This window comes from Haemorhous mexicanus, chromosome Z, assembly GCF_027477595.1.
Source record: "Haemorhous mexicanus isolate bHaeMex1 chromosome Z, bHaeMex1.pri, whole genome shotgun sequence".
NCBI classification, from domain to species: Eukaryota; Metazoa; Chordata; class Aves; order Passeriformes; family Fringillidae; genus Haemorhous; species Haemorhous mexicanus.
The window spans coordinates 44205466-44220804 of record NC_082381.1 but is presented as its reverse complement, the minus strand read 5'-3'; the positions used below and the strand labels follow the sequence as shown (position 1 = coordinate 44220804).

At 38.7% G+C, this 15339-nt stretch overlaps 1 protein-coding gene across 3 annotated transcripts in view; it reads left to right on the top strand.

Annotated features, from left to right (window-relative positions):
• Positions 1-15339, top strand: part of PIGG (phosphatidylinositol glycan anchor biosynthesis class G) — a 78204-nt gene that overhangs the window by 26473 nt on the left and 36392 nt on the right. For all 3 annotated transcript variants that reach the window (XM_059873244.1, XM_059873245.1, XM_059873246.1), the window contains 3 exons: positions 3753-4210; positions 11217-11408; positions 13152-13461. In XM_059873244.1, coding sequence (XP_059729227.1) covers positions 3753-4210; positions 11217-11408; positions 13152-13461 — 960 coding nt within the window. The remainder of the gene's footprint in view (positions 1-3752; positions 4211-11216; positions 11409-13151; positions 13462-15339) is intronic.

The window sequence follows — 15339 nt, the reverse complement described above, 5'->3', positions numbered from 1 at the left end:
GTGTGATCTGTACTACTTTGTCATGGAAAAGTTACCGTCATAGAGGGAATCATGGGTTTAGGGAATGGAAGTATCAGAAGGGAACATAATGATAAGTGTTTGAATTGTGAGTGGTGGTAAGGTGAAAGTTTCTCATCTGAAAAGTAGTTGCAGAATTTCTCAGGCTTTAGCTGTAGATAGTTAATAACAAAAAATAAAGTTAAGAGAAGGTAACAGAAATAAGACTCAGAACACAGACTACAGGAGGCTTTATTTTGAAGTGAAGAACTTTCAAAATTTAATGATCAAAGGTGCATGTACTCTGTCATTTATGTACTGACACTTTTGCAAGCTAGCAAGGTATGTTCAAAGATAGGGTAGAGAGGTCAGTTTCCATATTACTTGAATATTAGTGCTGATACATCATACATCAGTTGTTAAAGTTGCCTTGGTTTGGGAGATGATATGTTTACATCATTTGAAGCCTGGCACTTAAGGATTTCTAAACAAAAGCTTCTGTTTTAACTTTTTTTTTGCCATGATATCAAACCAACTGAGGTTTTTTAGTGTCTGGAGTGTCTGCTGAGTTCCTGAGGGCTGGAAATGTTCAGCAGCTGGAAAAACAGAGCTGTGAATATCACAGTAAGACCTACATTTCAATGCCTTTAAACCAAATCTAAAAAACTAGGTACAATCTAAATAATCTAAGGTCAGACTGTATATCGCACCATACTCATGGCATTCATAATAAGGCACAGTTAATACATAAGGAATTAGAAGTAAATGTAGAAAACCTTGATAAAGGTATTTCTAGAATTTCTTAAGATTATCAAGGCTCAGGACGTTATAATTTGCATAATAATTTTTAATTTTGCATAGTGATTTAACTCTGATATGAAATGTGGTTTATCAGTAAATGTCATTGGATTCTAATCCTTTGATGTAAATGTAGGAGTAATTTTTTTTTCTTTTCACTGAAGTTATGAGAGACAAGCAGTCAAGAATTACAGATTTCTGATCCTGGGACATTTCACATTAATGCTCTCATTTTAATGAGGTTTTTGTATGTTCCCCATTGATAAAGCATCAGTTCTTCAGTTTTCATATCAGTTGCTGACAGAAACCAGATACAAGAGACCAATCCTTCTATAGATTTTATGTTATGTCTTGCAAAGAAGACAAATTATATAATGGATTTTTTCATTCTCATTTATTTAGGATCTCAGATTCCTTTGTCTGTGCAAGCTGATGGTGCTTACATGCTCATTTATTTAGTTAGCCAGGATCTTTAAGGTCAGCATGATAGAATTATTGGAATTTAAACTTGCTGAAGATCCGTCACATACTGTTCTTGCCCCACCTTTGTGAATTTCATGTTCTTTGGTCTTTGTAGAGACTACCTTGTCCTTTTGTTCCAAATACCAGCTTATGGTATTTGCTTTTCAGAATAGAGTACTAAACAAACCTGAGTGGTCTTTAGAACACCAGAGAAATTTTAAATGCTAGTACCTTTAGATTGAACCTGGGCATTTTTTCTGGTTATTGGTATTTTCCCCCCCATTACTGTGGTGTGTAACCTCATGGAGAGTTTTTTGGTTGTGTGGGGTTTTGTTTGTGTGTTTGTTTGTGTGGTTGTGTTGTGTTGGGTGTTTTTTTAAAGTTAAATGACTTTGATGTAATGTATTCTTTAACAACACAAGAAATGAAGAAGATGTGAATAGGTCATGATTATAATTGTAGCTTCTTCATTTTTTCACATACATCTCATTAAATTTCAATTTTGCAAAAGATTTTTTGCCTTAAAGCAAAATTCCTAGTAATGTTAACTATCTTCTTGCATCATGTGTTTATTGTCTTCTCTGTGTTACATTGTCTTGATTAATGAACAAAAATACATATCCTGCTGTCAGTAAGTCATAAACACAACTGATACTTGCATTTAAAATGCTCAGAGATATTTGTATTGTTTATACCCGCTTTCTTGTTATTGGCTCAAAGGTCAGTTTGGTTTGATTTTCTATTAACATGACTTAAACTATGCAGGAATTGTAGAACACTGTGCATCTTTTAATTTAGTAGTTTCTCTGTGAAATTTATCCCTGTGAATATTCAAGATTTTTTTTAAAGTTTGTTCATAGGTCAAATGTAGGAGGATGATGTAGTTAAAATACGCAGTTAAAGAAATGAATGTAAAAGTAGTTACAGAGATCTTTGTTGTGAAGTAAAAATGGCATGTGGTAATTTCAATCTGGCTTTTAAATTTTTGTTTCACTAGGTGCTTCAAATACATTTAAGAGATTCTCCATAATATTCTGTAATAGTGCAAAATTAGATTAAAAAAAAAATAGTAATGTATTACAGTGTATTGACAGTGTCTTTCCCAAAATTCTTCACAAGCATGTAGGTTAGCTTATTCATTAAGGTATTGTTAGGAAGCTCCTAGTGGTTCCAGTGCCCTCTGTTTCTTGCTTTTACTTGCTCTGATCTCAAGTTTTTGACATACAGGCTTGTCCCCAGCTACTTGCAGTGGCATGTTGAAACACCCACAGGTGGGACAGGGAGTGGGGTTGAACAGAAGATAGGAGAGGATTTAGTAAGACAGGATAGACCACAGTGACCAGGCACAGGGCTCAGTCAGAGATGTGCACTGGCTCCTGCTTATATGTAACTGAATCCTTTCTCCTTTCCCCTCTTACTTTTTTGCATGTTTCCAGCATGTTCCTCACCACCCTCTCTTTGGCACCCTTGATGCTTTCTGGAGGCTCTCTTTAATGAGTTGGTACAGATCCACAGGCACTCTCAGATATCTGTAACGTCCTCGTACTTTCTCATTTATCTGTTTCAGAGTCCAGACTGATGCTCTTCAGAGCTATGCCTGTGATTTCTTACTGGCCTGTCAGTTAGTGGCTGAAGAGTTTTGGTCATCTTAATGATCTTACTTAGTGCATACTTAACATAATTGTGTCTCTCTGTGGTCTTTTTATGGCTTTCTCTGCGTGCTGAAATGATTCTTTATCTGATAAACAGCAATAAACTGGTTACTCTCAACTTCCTCATGCCCTCCACGCTTTCTCTTTAGCCCTATCGTTAAAGGCAGTAATGGTAAGGCAATTCCAATTAGCTGCCGAGAACAGGAAATTGAGTTAATGAAAGCATTTGACAAAAAATATTGTGGTTTTAGATAAGCACAGTTTGTAAAGTAAATAATAGATGGGTAAAGGTTTAAAGTAGATTTTATGATGAAAGAGGCATTTCAAGCTAAGCAAGGTCACGAGGTGCCATCAGGCAGTAACTTTGTTAACTTGAGTAGTGAAGGCTCACTACGTTGCGGTGAATCTGTGATACCTTCACCTCACTGCGTTGAGGTGAAGGTATCACAGATTTCAACTACTAGAGAATTACCTGTTATCTATATCTCAAGAATTCTGCTGGATTTCTTTTTTTACTTCTACAACTATGTAACAGGGCAGGAACTTCTTTTGAACCTTCTGTTACAGGGTGGTAGGGAATCTTAATCTGTACAGTTGTGATGATTATTCATGCAGAAGTTTTATTCCTTAAACAGAATGCAGTTTTAAAAATTATTACTATGTTGTAGTGCTGAGTATGCTTCACTGAAATTCTGAGATTTCTGAAGATAGAAATAAGTTATCCTGCTATTTATTTTGTTTTCATTGCTGTAAATTGCCGTAAGCACACTATGAATACTTACAAGTGAAAGTTTTACATACGCTATCACCACTGCTTTTTTTCTTTTTTTTTTCTTTTTTCAGAATCCTGTTGCATCCAGTTATAACTGGTCAGAAATAGATGTCCTCATTCTGGCTGGAACTATTGGCCATGTTTTGAGTTTGGGGGCAAGCAGTTTTATAGAAGAGGAACATCAAACCTGGTATTTTCTTATCAATACACTTTGTTTGGTGCTGTGTCAGGAACTTTGTAGAAATAATTTTCTTCTGAAAGAATGTGACCTTCAACATAGCATCAGTGTGAAACAAAATTTTGATAGTATTGGGGAATCCTCTGAGTGCAAGAATATAGACATTCCAGCAGCAAGTAATTCAAAACTGGGCAAGGCCACCTCTTCATCTGAATTCGTAAAAGGATCAGATAAGTGGATAAGCTTAGCAACTCCATGGATCACCCTTATTTGCTGTCGGCTGCTTCGATCCTTGAATCAGACAGGTGTTCAGTGGGCTCATCGACCAGACTTTGGACACTGGTTGACAAGGTGGGTGTCTGATTTGTCACACTTTCTGCCTTATTTAAAAATTAAAGTGTGTTAAATTTCGTGAAATACGTATTTTCTATATGGTCTCTGATCAGAAAGTGCTGCAAACGTACAAAGCAGATAAAGGATGAAGTGACATAAGGATTTTTTCATTTCTATTTCATGCAGGACTAATTCCTTGTGTACTATCAATAGTTTATAATCTTTACCCTGTGCCATGACTTACCTAATTAATGCCAATTATACATGATAGGTTTTTCAGAAGCAAAAAGTAAATATTTTCCATGTGTAAGTCAACAGTGTCTGGTTTGAGATTTTGAAATTAAGGCAGGAAGGTTCTGCATAATTCCAAAATGTATGAAGTCACAGGAGAAGATGCCACACATAGAGTTCTTCCTTGTTTATCGCATGCTTGTAATGTGTGGGTGAAAAGCTGAAGGAATTTGTTGAGTGTAGTATGACAAACAAGAAAGGGATTTTTTATTACTGAAAGTACAGCAGAGAAGGGCTTCTGTTTTTTCTAATACCTTTCAGTATTTTTAAGAACTAAAGTTATTATTCAGTGATACTTGAACTGTCTCATGTACTTCAGTTAGTGGATAGAGATGCAATACTTTTTTGACAGTCTAGTCAATGTTTTGCAAACAGCAGATGAAGAGGCTCTGTTGTGTAAGATAAATAGATTTCTTGCCAGTATTTTACAACACATGGATGAAATGTCATTCATCATTCATTAGAAATGACATGAGGAAATGGACTAATATGAGACTTGTTATTTATTGGCAGCCTCACAGATGAAATGCTAATTGCAGTGACAGGCATAAGTGCTGAAAGACATGAGTTATGAGGGAATTTATTGCATTATAGCGGTTGTTCTTTGCCAGAGTTTTCAGCATGCACTTATGCTCTTGAGGTGAGGAAATGAGGAAAAAATGTCGTATTTCCTATATCAATTCCATATGATAAATAACTCACTTCTTCACTATGAGCTAAGCCAATGTGTGAGCAGGATGAGGTGTGATTTGGTGTGACTGTGAGGATTTTTACAATTAATCCTGAGCATCTGCAGAAGATTTATTTGCCCAGTTATGTCCTGAGCCAGATTTTTTTCTTCAGACTGTTAGTCCTTTTCTTTGGAGTATACTGGTGCCACAAGGCCATGAAACAAGGACCTGATACTCCTGCAGCTTAAAAATTTGGCTTGTTTCAGATACGTCCTTTTACTCATGTGGTCTGCCAGAGATGTTTATTTACTCTTGGAAATATTACCAGACTTCTAAAAATTGTGTGTGCATGTATGGACTTAACTTTCGAAGATCCTGTCTTGCTTTAGTATGCTCCCACTTCTGATTTCTTGGCACTAAGTATGCCTGGAAAGCAGCAAAACCTTTTGTAGCTTTGGCCTGTGGGGGTCTCAGGGAGTCTACAGATGGGGTGTAGACTGCAGATAGAGCAGGTGCTTCCTAATTTATAACAAAAGTGGGAAATCCTGTATGCCCAGCTCTAACACTAGTTGCCTGCCAGGAACTTCCAAGATACTCATTCAGGTAAACCCAAAGCTTTTTACATCTGTTTTGGTTTACTCTGGGTTTTTTTGTGTTTTGGGTTTTTCTGGTTTTTTGTTTGTTTGTTTTTGTTTGTTTGTTTGTTTGGTATTTTGTGTGGTTTTTTTTTTTTTTTTTGTTGTTGTTGTTGTTATTGCTGTTGAGGATGGAGAAGGGAGAGAGGATTCTGTTTGTGTGTTTGGTTTTTGTCCTTGTGAACTGGAATTCATATGAATTTGAATATGTCCGTATCTTTCTCTGCACTGGGTAACCCCTAACTGGAGCTGTGGTTGAACCCAGGGTGAGAAATAACCTTCCTCTGTCTTCTGGTAGGGTTCTGCATATGCAGCTCCACATGCTGTTGGTTGTCTTTGCTACAAGGGCATGTTGCATGCTGATTGTTGAGTCAGGGTCCACCCAGGTGTTTCAAGTCACCTCTGAGAAGATGGTCAGCCCCCAGTCTGTCCTGATATGTGTGTTATTCCTTCCAAGCTGCAAGACTTTCCTCTTGCGCTCATTGAACTTAATAAGATCCCTAGTGGGGAATTTCTCCAGGCTGTCAAGGGCCTTTGAGTGTCAGCAGACCCACCTATTGTACCAACCACCCCTCCCAGTTGTGCATTGTGTGCAGACATGCTGAAGGGGCACTGCCCCATGGCCCAGGTCATTAGTGAAGACATTAAACAGTAGGGGCCCCGGTGGAGGCCAATGCCCAAATCCTAGGGTTGACAGATAGTGACTGCCCTCCAGGTGGACTTTGTACTACTAATGGCAACTCTGTGAATCCAGCATTTGAGTACTTTTCAGTCTGCCTGACTGTCCACTTATCTAGCATGAGATTGTCTGTGGGAATGTTATGGGAGCTGGTGTTAAAAACCTTGTTAAAGCACAGATAAACAGCAATGCCTGCTTTGTGCTCTTCCACTGAGCTTGTCTCATCACAAAAATCTGTCAGGTTGATAAAGTATTCTCTTTTATAAAGCTATCACAACCCTATTATTAAAACTGTCTGCCTCCCCCTTCAGTAAGGCTGAAGTATAGCAGCTAGAGACCAAAACAAAAACATCAGAATTTTACAGATTAATTTCTTCCTCTGTTCCCTGTCAAATTATGGCCTCACATTGAGTGCATTTGCTTAGGTCTTGAAGCAAGTAAAAGAGAAAAGATTCTGCATCCGTAGTCTTAGGCTATGACTGATCGTTTGGCTAAATTGCTATATTTTGCCATGCAAGGCCAGGAACTTGCTCTCTTTCGCTTCACCTCACTATATTTTACTTGCTCTTGTGTCAGTATGGTGAATTACTACGTCACTGCATAGGCACGTCGGGAAAAATAACTCAAGATGGCATGGGAAACTCTTGGCTTTCAGTTGGATCACTTCTCTAATTTACCATCAGTCTCGGCAGGCAATTGGGCTGACTTAGTAACTGGAATGCACGAAGGGACGTGTATACAAGTCAGCACTGCTGTTGAAATTACTGTAAGAAGAGGATGTGGAAGTGTATGCATCTTTTGAAGCGCTGCAGACAAAGTTTTTTCTTTCTGCTGTTGTCAAGCATTCCTTACAAAACCCACTTGCTTTTCAAATCTAATTGAGAAAGAAGCAATGATCCCCTACCTTGTACTTTGGGAGGCTTAAAAATCTTATGCAACAGTCCAGAGTGTTGTGCCATGGCAGGCTAAGAGGATATGTGATTAGGACTGTTACTGTCACAGTTGTGCCTTCTCCCTTTCATTGGTGCAAGTACTTTTGCTGTGTTTAGGGACCAAGTGAAAGAACAGAGCCCAGGCAGCCCTGGCACATGTTGGCTCAGGCTGCTGTGGGGCTACATCCTGACTTACAACAATGGAGCAATTTTCAGCATAACAAGAGAATATTTTGTATGTGTCCATGGTGACATAAACTTCAGTTGCAATATAGAGTTAAAAGATTAGTAATATGTGAAGTATGACAATTTTTGGACTTGAATGATGGGATGTAGTTGAGTGCATGACTCTGTTATGGCTCACTGAACAAGCTTTGGAAAGGTTAGTCAATGATGCAGCTAAATCTTTACATATCCTGTGGTCTGTAAAGTGTCTGGAAATTCCTATTTGGCCAGCATGGTTACATTTTCTTTGGTCAGGGGTTTTAACATCTTTGTTCCTTCTTCTTCACATGGTATTAGGGTTGTAGAGATCTTTGTTTCCCTAGTGATTCGATCAGTATCGATCAGTATTCTTCCCAAAAAGCATTGCTAGTCTATAAGGTTGATTGTTATTCTGTTTTTACTATTAGTTTAATTGGCGTAGTTATGTCTTAATAGCATGTTTTTTACTAGTAAGAATTAGAAGCCTTACTTAGATCATGTGTGCTGTTGTTAGTTTGAGTTTTGGTTACTCAGACTTTTTCTAGCCAGCCTTCTATTTTGTCTCTAGGCTAAACTAATGAACAAATGGTCCTCTTTTGTTTGTTCCTCTGTATTGATTTTCTGGACATCTGTGCTCGTTCTCAGACTAGAATTTTGCCTAACTAGACAGTGCTTAAGGGGCTCAGCATTTAAGACAGAGAGACTATTGTCTAGATTTTCCTGTTTGATGTAAGCATCAAAACACAGAAAATCAATCTACCTGTAGTGTGTTGAATTTGGCTACTAGGAAAGGCTTCAGCAGTGCTGAAGTAAGGAAAATGTTCTTTGTTATTTGCAGACAGACTGTGAAACCTGAAAAATACTTTGATGGGACAGAAAGCAAAAGAAAATCAGACAGTAGATGAAATGAAAGAAAACATGCAAGTCAAAACTGGGAGTCAAGATTTCTTTTTGATTGGTTGGTATTCAGTTAGCTTTATTTGGCTGTAATCTTGGTCAGCACTGATATTTGGAAGGTGTCAGAGCTCCTACATGGCAGTGTCAGCTTGAAGAGAAGTGACAAGAAGCATCAGCATGGGAAGAGGATAACATTTTCTTTAAATAATATACTTAACCATCCCCAAATGCCCTTCCCCTCAAAGCTAGCGCACCTTGTGACTTCTGTGTATTCAGTTGTAAAACAAAAGAAACAATTTAAAAAGACCTTATCCACTTAAGTGGATATTCACATTTACAATTTGTTTCACTCTACTTGTATTTGCAGTAATGAGGTGAGGTACAAACAGTGGGAGAAAATGTCTTGAACCTTCTTTCTATTACCAGAAGTGTGAGTGTAGACCTTGCAAGCTGTTACAGTAGGAAGATAGATCCAAAGTGCTCTTTTTTTCTTCCCTTCTCGCCAGATTTTCTCTCAGGGAGCTATTGGTTCTTCGCTCTAAGTTTTGTGGTTTGTGCAAAACCCAGGACATGCAGCTGAGATCAGAGTAGCTTGTTTGTGTTTGTATTTCTGAGCAGACTATCAAAACCATTTAGAACTTTGCTAAATGATTGGACTCTGTGTTGAACAACTACAATCTCCTTTCAAAATATTTACTAATTACATGTGCTTTTAGCTGCCTAACTGTAAGAACCTTGGCTGGAAAACCTTGAAACTGTGCATAATTTGTGCTGACCCGACTTTGCTGTCTGTAAATCCTTTCTTCGTTTTTTCAGCAAATGCTACGAAACACATAGGTAGGTTTTTTTCCAACAGATTTATATGATTCAAAACAATTCCAAACAGAGGTCACAGAAGACTGTTACCAGAAGACCTGGACATGAGATGTGTGTTAATCCCTAGAGTCAAGAGTGTAAACTAAAAGTGTATTGAGTTTTTTAGGTAAAGGGACAAAGATGATGAGGGTGTGCTGTTATTTATCCCTGATTTGTCTTGCTCCCATACAATGACTAGCCAAAGAGAATATGACCAGAATGCTTAGAGTTTTCTGTAAGTGCTCATTTGAAAGGTTTAGTGGCTACTAAATTAGTTTGTTATATTTTGATCATAACGAAGGTGGTGCTTGCGTTATCTTCACAGGTTGCTGCAGGAGTCCCCTGTTGCTTCTCTCTCCATGTGTAGAGGAAGAATAATTGGGAGGAGAAACATCAAGACTACATTTTCTGTCTCATAGTATTCTAGATTTTATGCCTCTCACTTTTCTCTGCTGGGTTTCAGAGAATAGTGCATCTCTTGGGAATTTTGTTAAGGTGTACAAGCTATTTGACTAGGTCTTGCATGCAGAACTAACAGGACAATTTATCTGCCCTACAACCTTTCCTCCATGACTTTTCAAGCACAACACTTGGAACAGTGATTGGTCAAGCTCCTGATAAAGTGTATACTAGGGAATAGGAAAGTAAACCTGTTTTTGAAGTACAATAATTTTTATTAAATCAGAGATTAAACTGGAGTTTCATAAGTGTTCAGTGGAGTTTCATAAGTGAATTCAGTGCAGGTAACAGCCCAGGCACATTGTTGGTTTCCTGAAGTTAGTGATCTTTTATCATGGATTTTGAGTTGTGGAAAACAGAAGATGGAGCCCTTTACTCTCAAAATCTACATGCCTTAACTGAAGGCAAATTTAACAAAATTAGTGGTTTCATATTACTGGGATACTGGGGATATTTTCAGTAGGCATGGGTTGGCAGTTCTTGGACTACAGCAGGCTTTCTGAAACTACACGTTAAGGAGTGGGTGCAGTTCTTTGCCTTACCCTGTTACATTTTGCAGTGCTGGCTCCTACTACTGAAGATTTAAATATGTAACACTGGCAGCATGCTCAGTGGAATGCCCTTGTTTCTGGAACGAGTGTTACCTATTTAAGATGCAGGGGAACAAACAAACAAGCTGTATCTGTAATCTTCTCTGCCAATGATGCAAATTTTATGTCTGTCTCTTGTATGTATTGACAGAATACAAGGTTCTATAGTTGCTTAAGGGAATCGTTTTGTGCTAATGAGTTTGTGTGTGTGTGTTTTAAACTATGTAAGTATATTTTTGGTCATTTTGGGTAGGTAATGTGTTCCATAGGTAGTAAGGTAGGTAAGGTGTCTAAAATGAAACAAATACATATGTAGTTATTTCAAACCACTGTTCTAATCCTGTAGTGCAAAAATCTTTTGTGTAGTGATAGAAAATAAAATACTGTTATATAAGAAAAACACACTTTTTCTCAATGTGTAAATAAAAAACCTCTTGTTTAAAAGCAGTAGACCCTTTTCCATTATGCAATATGCAGCTCAGTTTTATGTAATTAATAGAATAACTAGCATATGGTGAAACACAATAATTACACCTTTAATATGCATGCTTGAATAGAAAACCTCACTAATAGAACTGCTTTTCTAAAAATAGTAAAATATTTTACCGTACCTCTAAGTAAAATATTTACTTTCCTCTTGGAAAGTTCATAACAGACAAACAGACACCACTGCAGTGATTAATTTGGTGTTGCATTAATTAATACAGTTTGTTTAATACAGTGCTGTAGCTAAGGCTTTACCAAATGTGTTTAGCACTAATTACTGTTTTTAAAGGGGTTTTTTTTGTTTGTTTGTTTGTTTTTTTCCCAGCTCTGAGCATAAATCTGAACTCTCCTTCTTGGCTGCAGTCTCCCTTTTTATGATCTTCTTTCTGGTTCAAAGAAGATGTTCCCTGGTTTCAAAAATTGCTATGGCACTTGGGCTCCTGGGAGTCTACAGTTACCGGGCAGCTATTGGAAATGTCACATTTCCATGGCAACATGATGGCAAAGATATTTCAAAGTAAGTTCATCAGCAGATAAGTAACTGTTTCTAACAGGGTGTTGAACACTTTGGTTATTGGGGATGAGGTGGATAGGATGTTCTAGGTTGGAATTACATTCTTAGGAATAGAATTGTAGTTTGTAGGTAAGCAGCACTGAATTTTTGTGATGCGTGCTTAATTTTAAGCCACGTGAAGTGTCTTTTCACTGTGGCAGATGAGTGCCAGTCAGATAAGAATTAATATGAGGAAAATCTAGTAGTTATACTCTATTTTTTGCTACAAATAACGCCAAATGCACTGTCTCTTGTTTTTAGATGGATTTGCCACATCTAGCAGAGCACAAGCCAAGCTCATTTAGCTACTTTTTAGTTTCAAAAGAGCTTAGTAGTTGAGAGAGCTGCTTTTCCATACCTTACTTTTGCAGTTGAGTGTTCTATAATGTGGGCTTTCAATAAAGGTAAATCATGCTTGACCAACCTGACTGTCTTCTGCAATGAAACAAATACAGGGATGAACAAGGGGAGAGCAGTGGGTGTTGTCTATCCTGATTTCAGCAAGGATTTCAACATTCTTTCTCACAATACCCTCGTAGACAAGCTCAAGAAGTGTGGACTGGATGAGTGGACACTTAAGTCTTGGCTGAATGGCACATCTACACAGCCCTCAACAGGCTGGAGAGTTGGGCAGAGAAAGGGGGGTGACCTGCTGTGAAATAGCTCCTCAGAGAAGCACCTGGGGGGGTCCTGGTGGATAGCAAGCTGTCCATGAGCCAGCAGTGTGTCCTGGGGGCCAAGAAGGCCACTGGGATCCTGGGGTGCATTAGGGAGAGCATTGCCAGCAGGTTGAGGGAGGTGATCCTGTCCCTCTGCTCAGCCCCAGAGAGGCACATCTGGAATGCTGTGTCCAGTTCTGGGCTCCTCAGGACAAGAGGCACATGGAGGTCCTAGAGTGAGTTGAGTGGTAGACTCTGAAAGTGGTTAGGAGACTGGAGCATCTCTTGAATGAGGAAAGGCTTAGGGAGCTGGGCCTGTATAGCCTTGAGAAGAGAATGACTGAGAGACAACCTCAGTAATGTCTCTGAAAGAAAGGTGTCAGAGAATGGATCCAGGCTCTTCTTGGTGGTGCCAAGCAACAGGGCAGGAGACAATGGGCAGAAACTGATGCACAGAAGTTCAACTTGAATATGAGGAAGAAGTTCCTTACTGTGAGGGTGACCAGACACTGGAACAGGTTGCTTGGAGATGTTGTGGAGTCTCCCTCACAGGAGGTATTCAGGAGCTGTCTGGACCTAATCCTGTGCAATGTGCCCCGTTTGACCCTTGAACAGGAAGACTGGATCAGATGACTTGCTGTAGTCCCTTTTAGTCTTTAGTTTCTCAGACCTTGTACTTCTAGAATATCAGGTCACATTTTTTAAAAAGCTTACTGATCCTCCTTTTTGTCAGCTTTTTTGAACAACATGCTGTATTTCCTTCTGAAGCTGGCTTTCACTGGAAATAGAGGCAAATGAATTTATAAGTGGTAATGAATTTATAAGTGGTTTGAAGATAATGTAAGTGCTAATTACACTTACAACTTAAAACATAATTTTTTTTGGTAATGGAATTGCTTAGGGATTTCAAAAATACTAGCCTTGGATTTAGACTGTTTGGTAGAACTGGTTGGTCTTGACATCTCTTGAAAGGCTCTGAAGGAGGTATTAGTAAGTAACTTAATTTTTCTGGTTTATTAACTTTTTTTCAATTTTGTTTTCTCTATAGGGGGATTACTGAAGCTCGTTTTGTTTATGTCTTTGTTCTTGGCATAGTCTTCACTGGCACTAAAGATTTACTAAAGTCACAGGTTATTTCTGCGGACTCCAGCACGAAGAGCACAGGATTGTGGGAAGTATATAGTGGATTGGTTCTACTAGCAGCTCTTCTATTTAGACCTCACAATTTACCAGTCTTGGTGTTTTGTCTGCTGATTCAGACAATGATGACAAAATATATTTGGATACCTTTGAAATTTGATGCAGCACAGGTTACTATCATGCACTACTGGTTTGGCCAAGCTTTCTTCTATTTTCAGGTAAGCTGAATACTCTCTCCACTGCAGAGGTGGGAGATGGAATTGTTTTTCAAAGAAATATTGTCCATTGTAAATAAAATGCTAACTAAACATTACAGTAGAAGAGTTTACCGAGTTCTCAGAAGGATTTAGTTTCTAAATGCTTTAATAATGTTGAGTTTTCAGAATCAGGGAAAGATGCATACCTTAGCGTCTTATCCTCATTGTAGATTTCCAGAAGTGTTACAAAGATCAGAGAGCTATACCAGGATGATTTTTGGTCTGTTAATGGGCCTTGTAAGTACTTTTCAGATGATAATTACTTTAAAATGTCATCTGAGTTCATTAATACCAGTAAAAGACGGGTGGCTTTTGTCACTGGTTTTTGAGAATTACGATAGGTCAATATATTTTTTAAGACTGAAAGAAAGTGCTGTGGCATGTAATATCTCTTAGGAGAACCAGAACTAATTTTCTTTCTTATTATATCAAATAATACCTTCTTTCCCGAGGAGCCTTACTAAGTTCAATAACCTAGTTTCTGCATTGCAAATAAGGTTGCAATTCCATGAAAACTTTGCTTTGCACTGAAGCTGGAGATGATCTTTCTACTTCTAGTATTGTTGGAACCTTAGCGTAGCAGGCTGGCTAAAGAGAGCATTTGTTAACCTGGAAATCAGGTTTAAGAAGTGGGGTTTGCAAAATTTCAGTGTGGGACCTCCGTTGACTACCCCTGAGCCATGGCTGGGGATGTTGAAATTCTGTTCAAGCTTAGGATACTGCATCTGCTGATTGAGGATTGGCTTGATTGAGAGTAGCATATGTCCAGATACGGAACTGCTGATGCAGGTAAGATCATCATTATACAGGTTCATCCCTTTGTACTCACTTTTCCTATTCAGAGGGCCTAGCATGTCTTGAGTGGCTTTTGCATGTTTTGAATGTTGCTATTCAGGCAGTCAGCTTTGATTACAGCCTTCTGAGAGCACCCCTTAGTGCAGCTGGCAAAATGCTGAAGACAGAGCCATCTCTGTACTGGGGTACCAAACAAAAACAGCTACCAGAAATTTAATGGTGGGGAGGCTGGCACGAAAATCCTAGTGGAAAAGAGACTAAAAAAGAATGGTTCCGATTTTTTCGTAAAGCAGCAAATCGTTCATAAATATTTTCAGTGATGTTGAATTCTTGAAACACTTGGCTGAGAATTTCACAGGACCATAAAATTACAGGAGAGTTGAAGCTGGAAGATGCCTCTGGAGATCATTTAGTCCATCCTGACCCCAACATGAATCAGCAGGTCAAACAGACCAGGTTGGTCTGAACCATGTCCATTCCCTATTTCAAATACCTGAAGGGGTGAAGACTCTGCAAGCTCTCTGGGTAGTTGGTCCAGGGCTTGACCACCCTAGCTAGTAAAAAAGCTTTTTCTGATTTTAATCAGAACTTCTTTTGTTTCTGTTTCTGTGTATTGCTTTTCATCCCTTTGCTAGTCACTATTAGGTGACTGAGAAAATCTCAGTCTGGCTCCATATTCTGTACTTCCTCTCATCAGGTATTTATACACATTGTTATGATCCCCGCTGAGCTTTCTCACCTTGAGAGTAAAAAAGATCCAGGGAGTTGCTTGTATGACATATGCTTTGTTCCTGCTGTCATTTGTGGTGCTTCAGTGGACTTTTTCTGGCACACCCATGTCTTTTCCGTGGTGGCAAGACCAGAACTGGACCCAGGCACCCAAATGTGAGACTCACCACTGCTTATTAGAGAGAATGGAGTTCTCCCTTATATAGCGAGGGGAGGCCCTTAACAGAGTCCTGGATGCAGTTGGTCTTTGCACAAAAAGGATGGCTGGCTGATCTCTTATAAAACTGCTTTCCATATGATTAGTTCCCAGTGTCA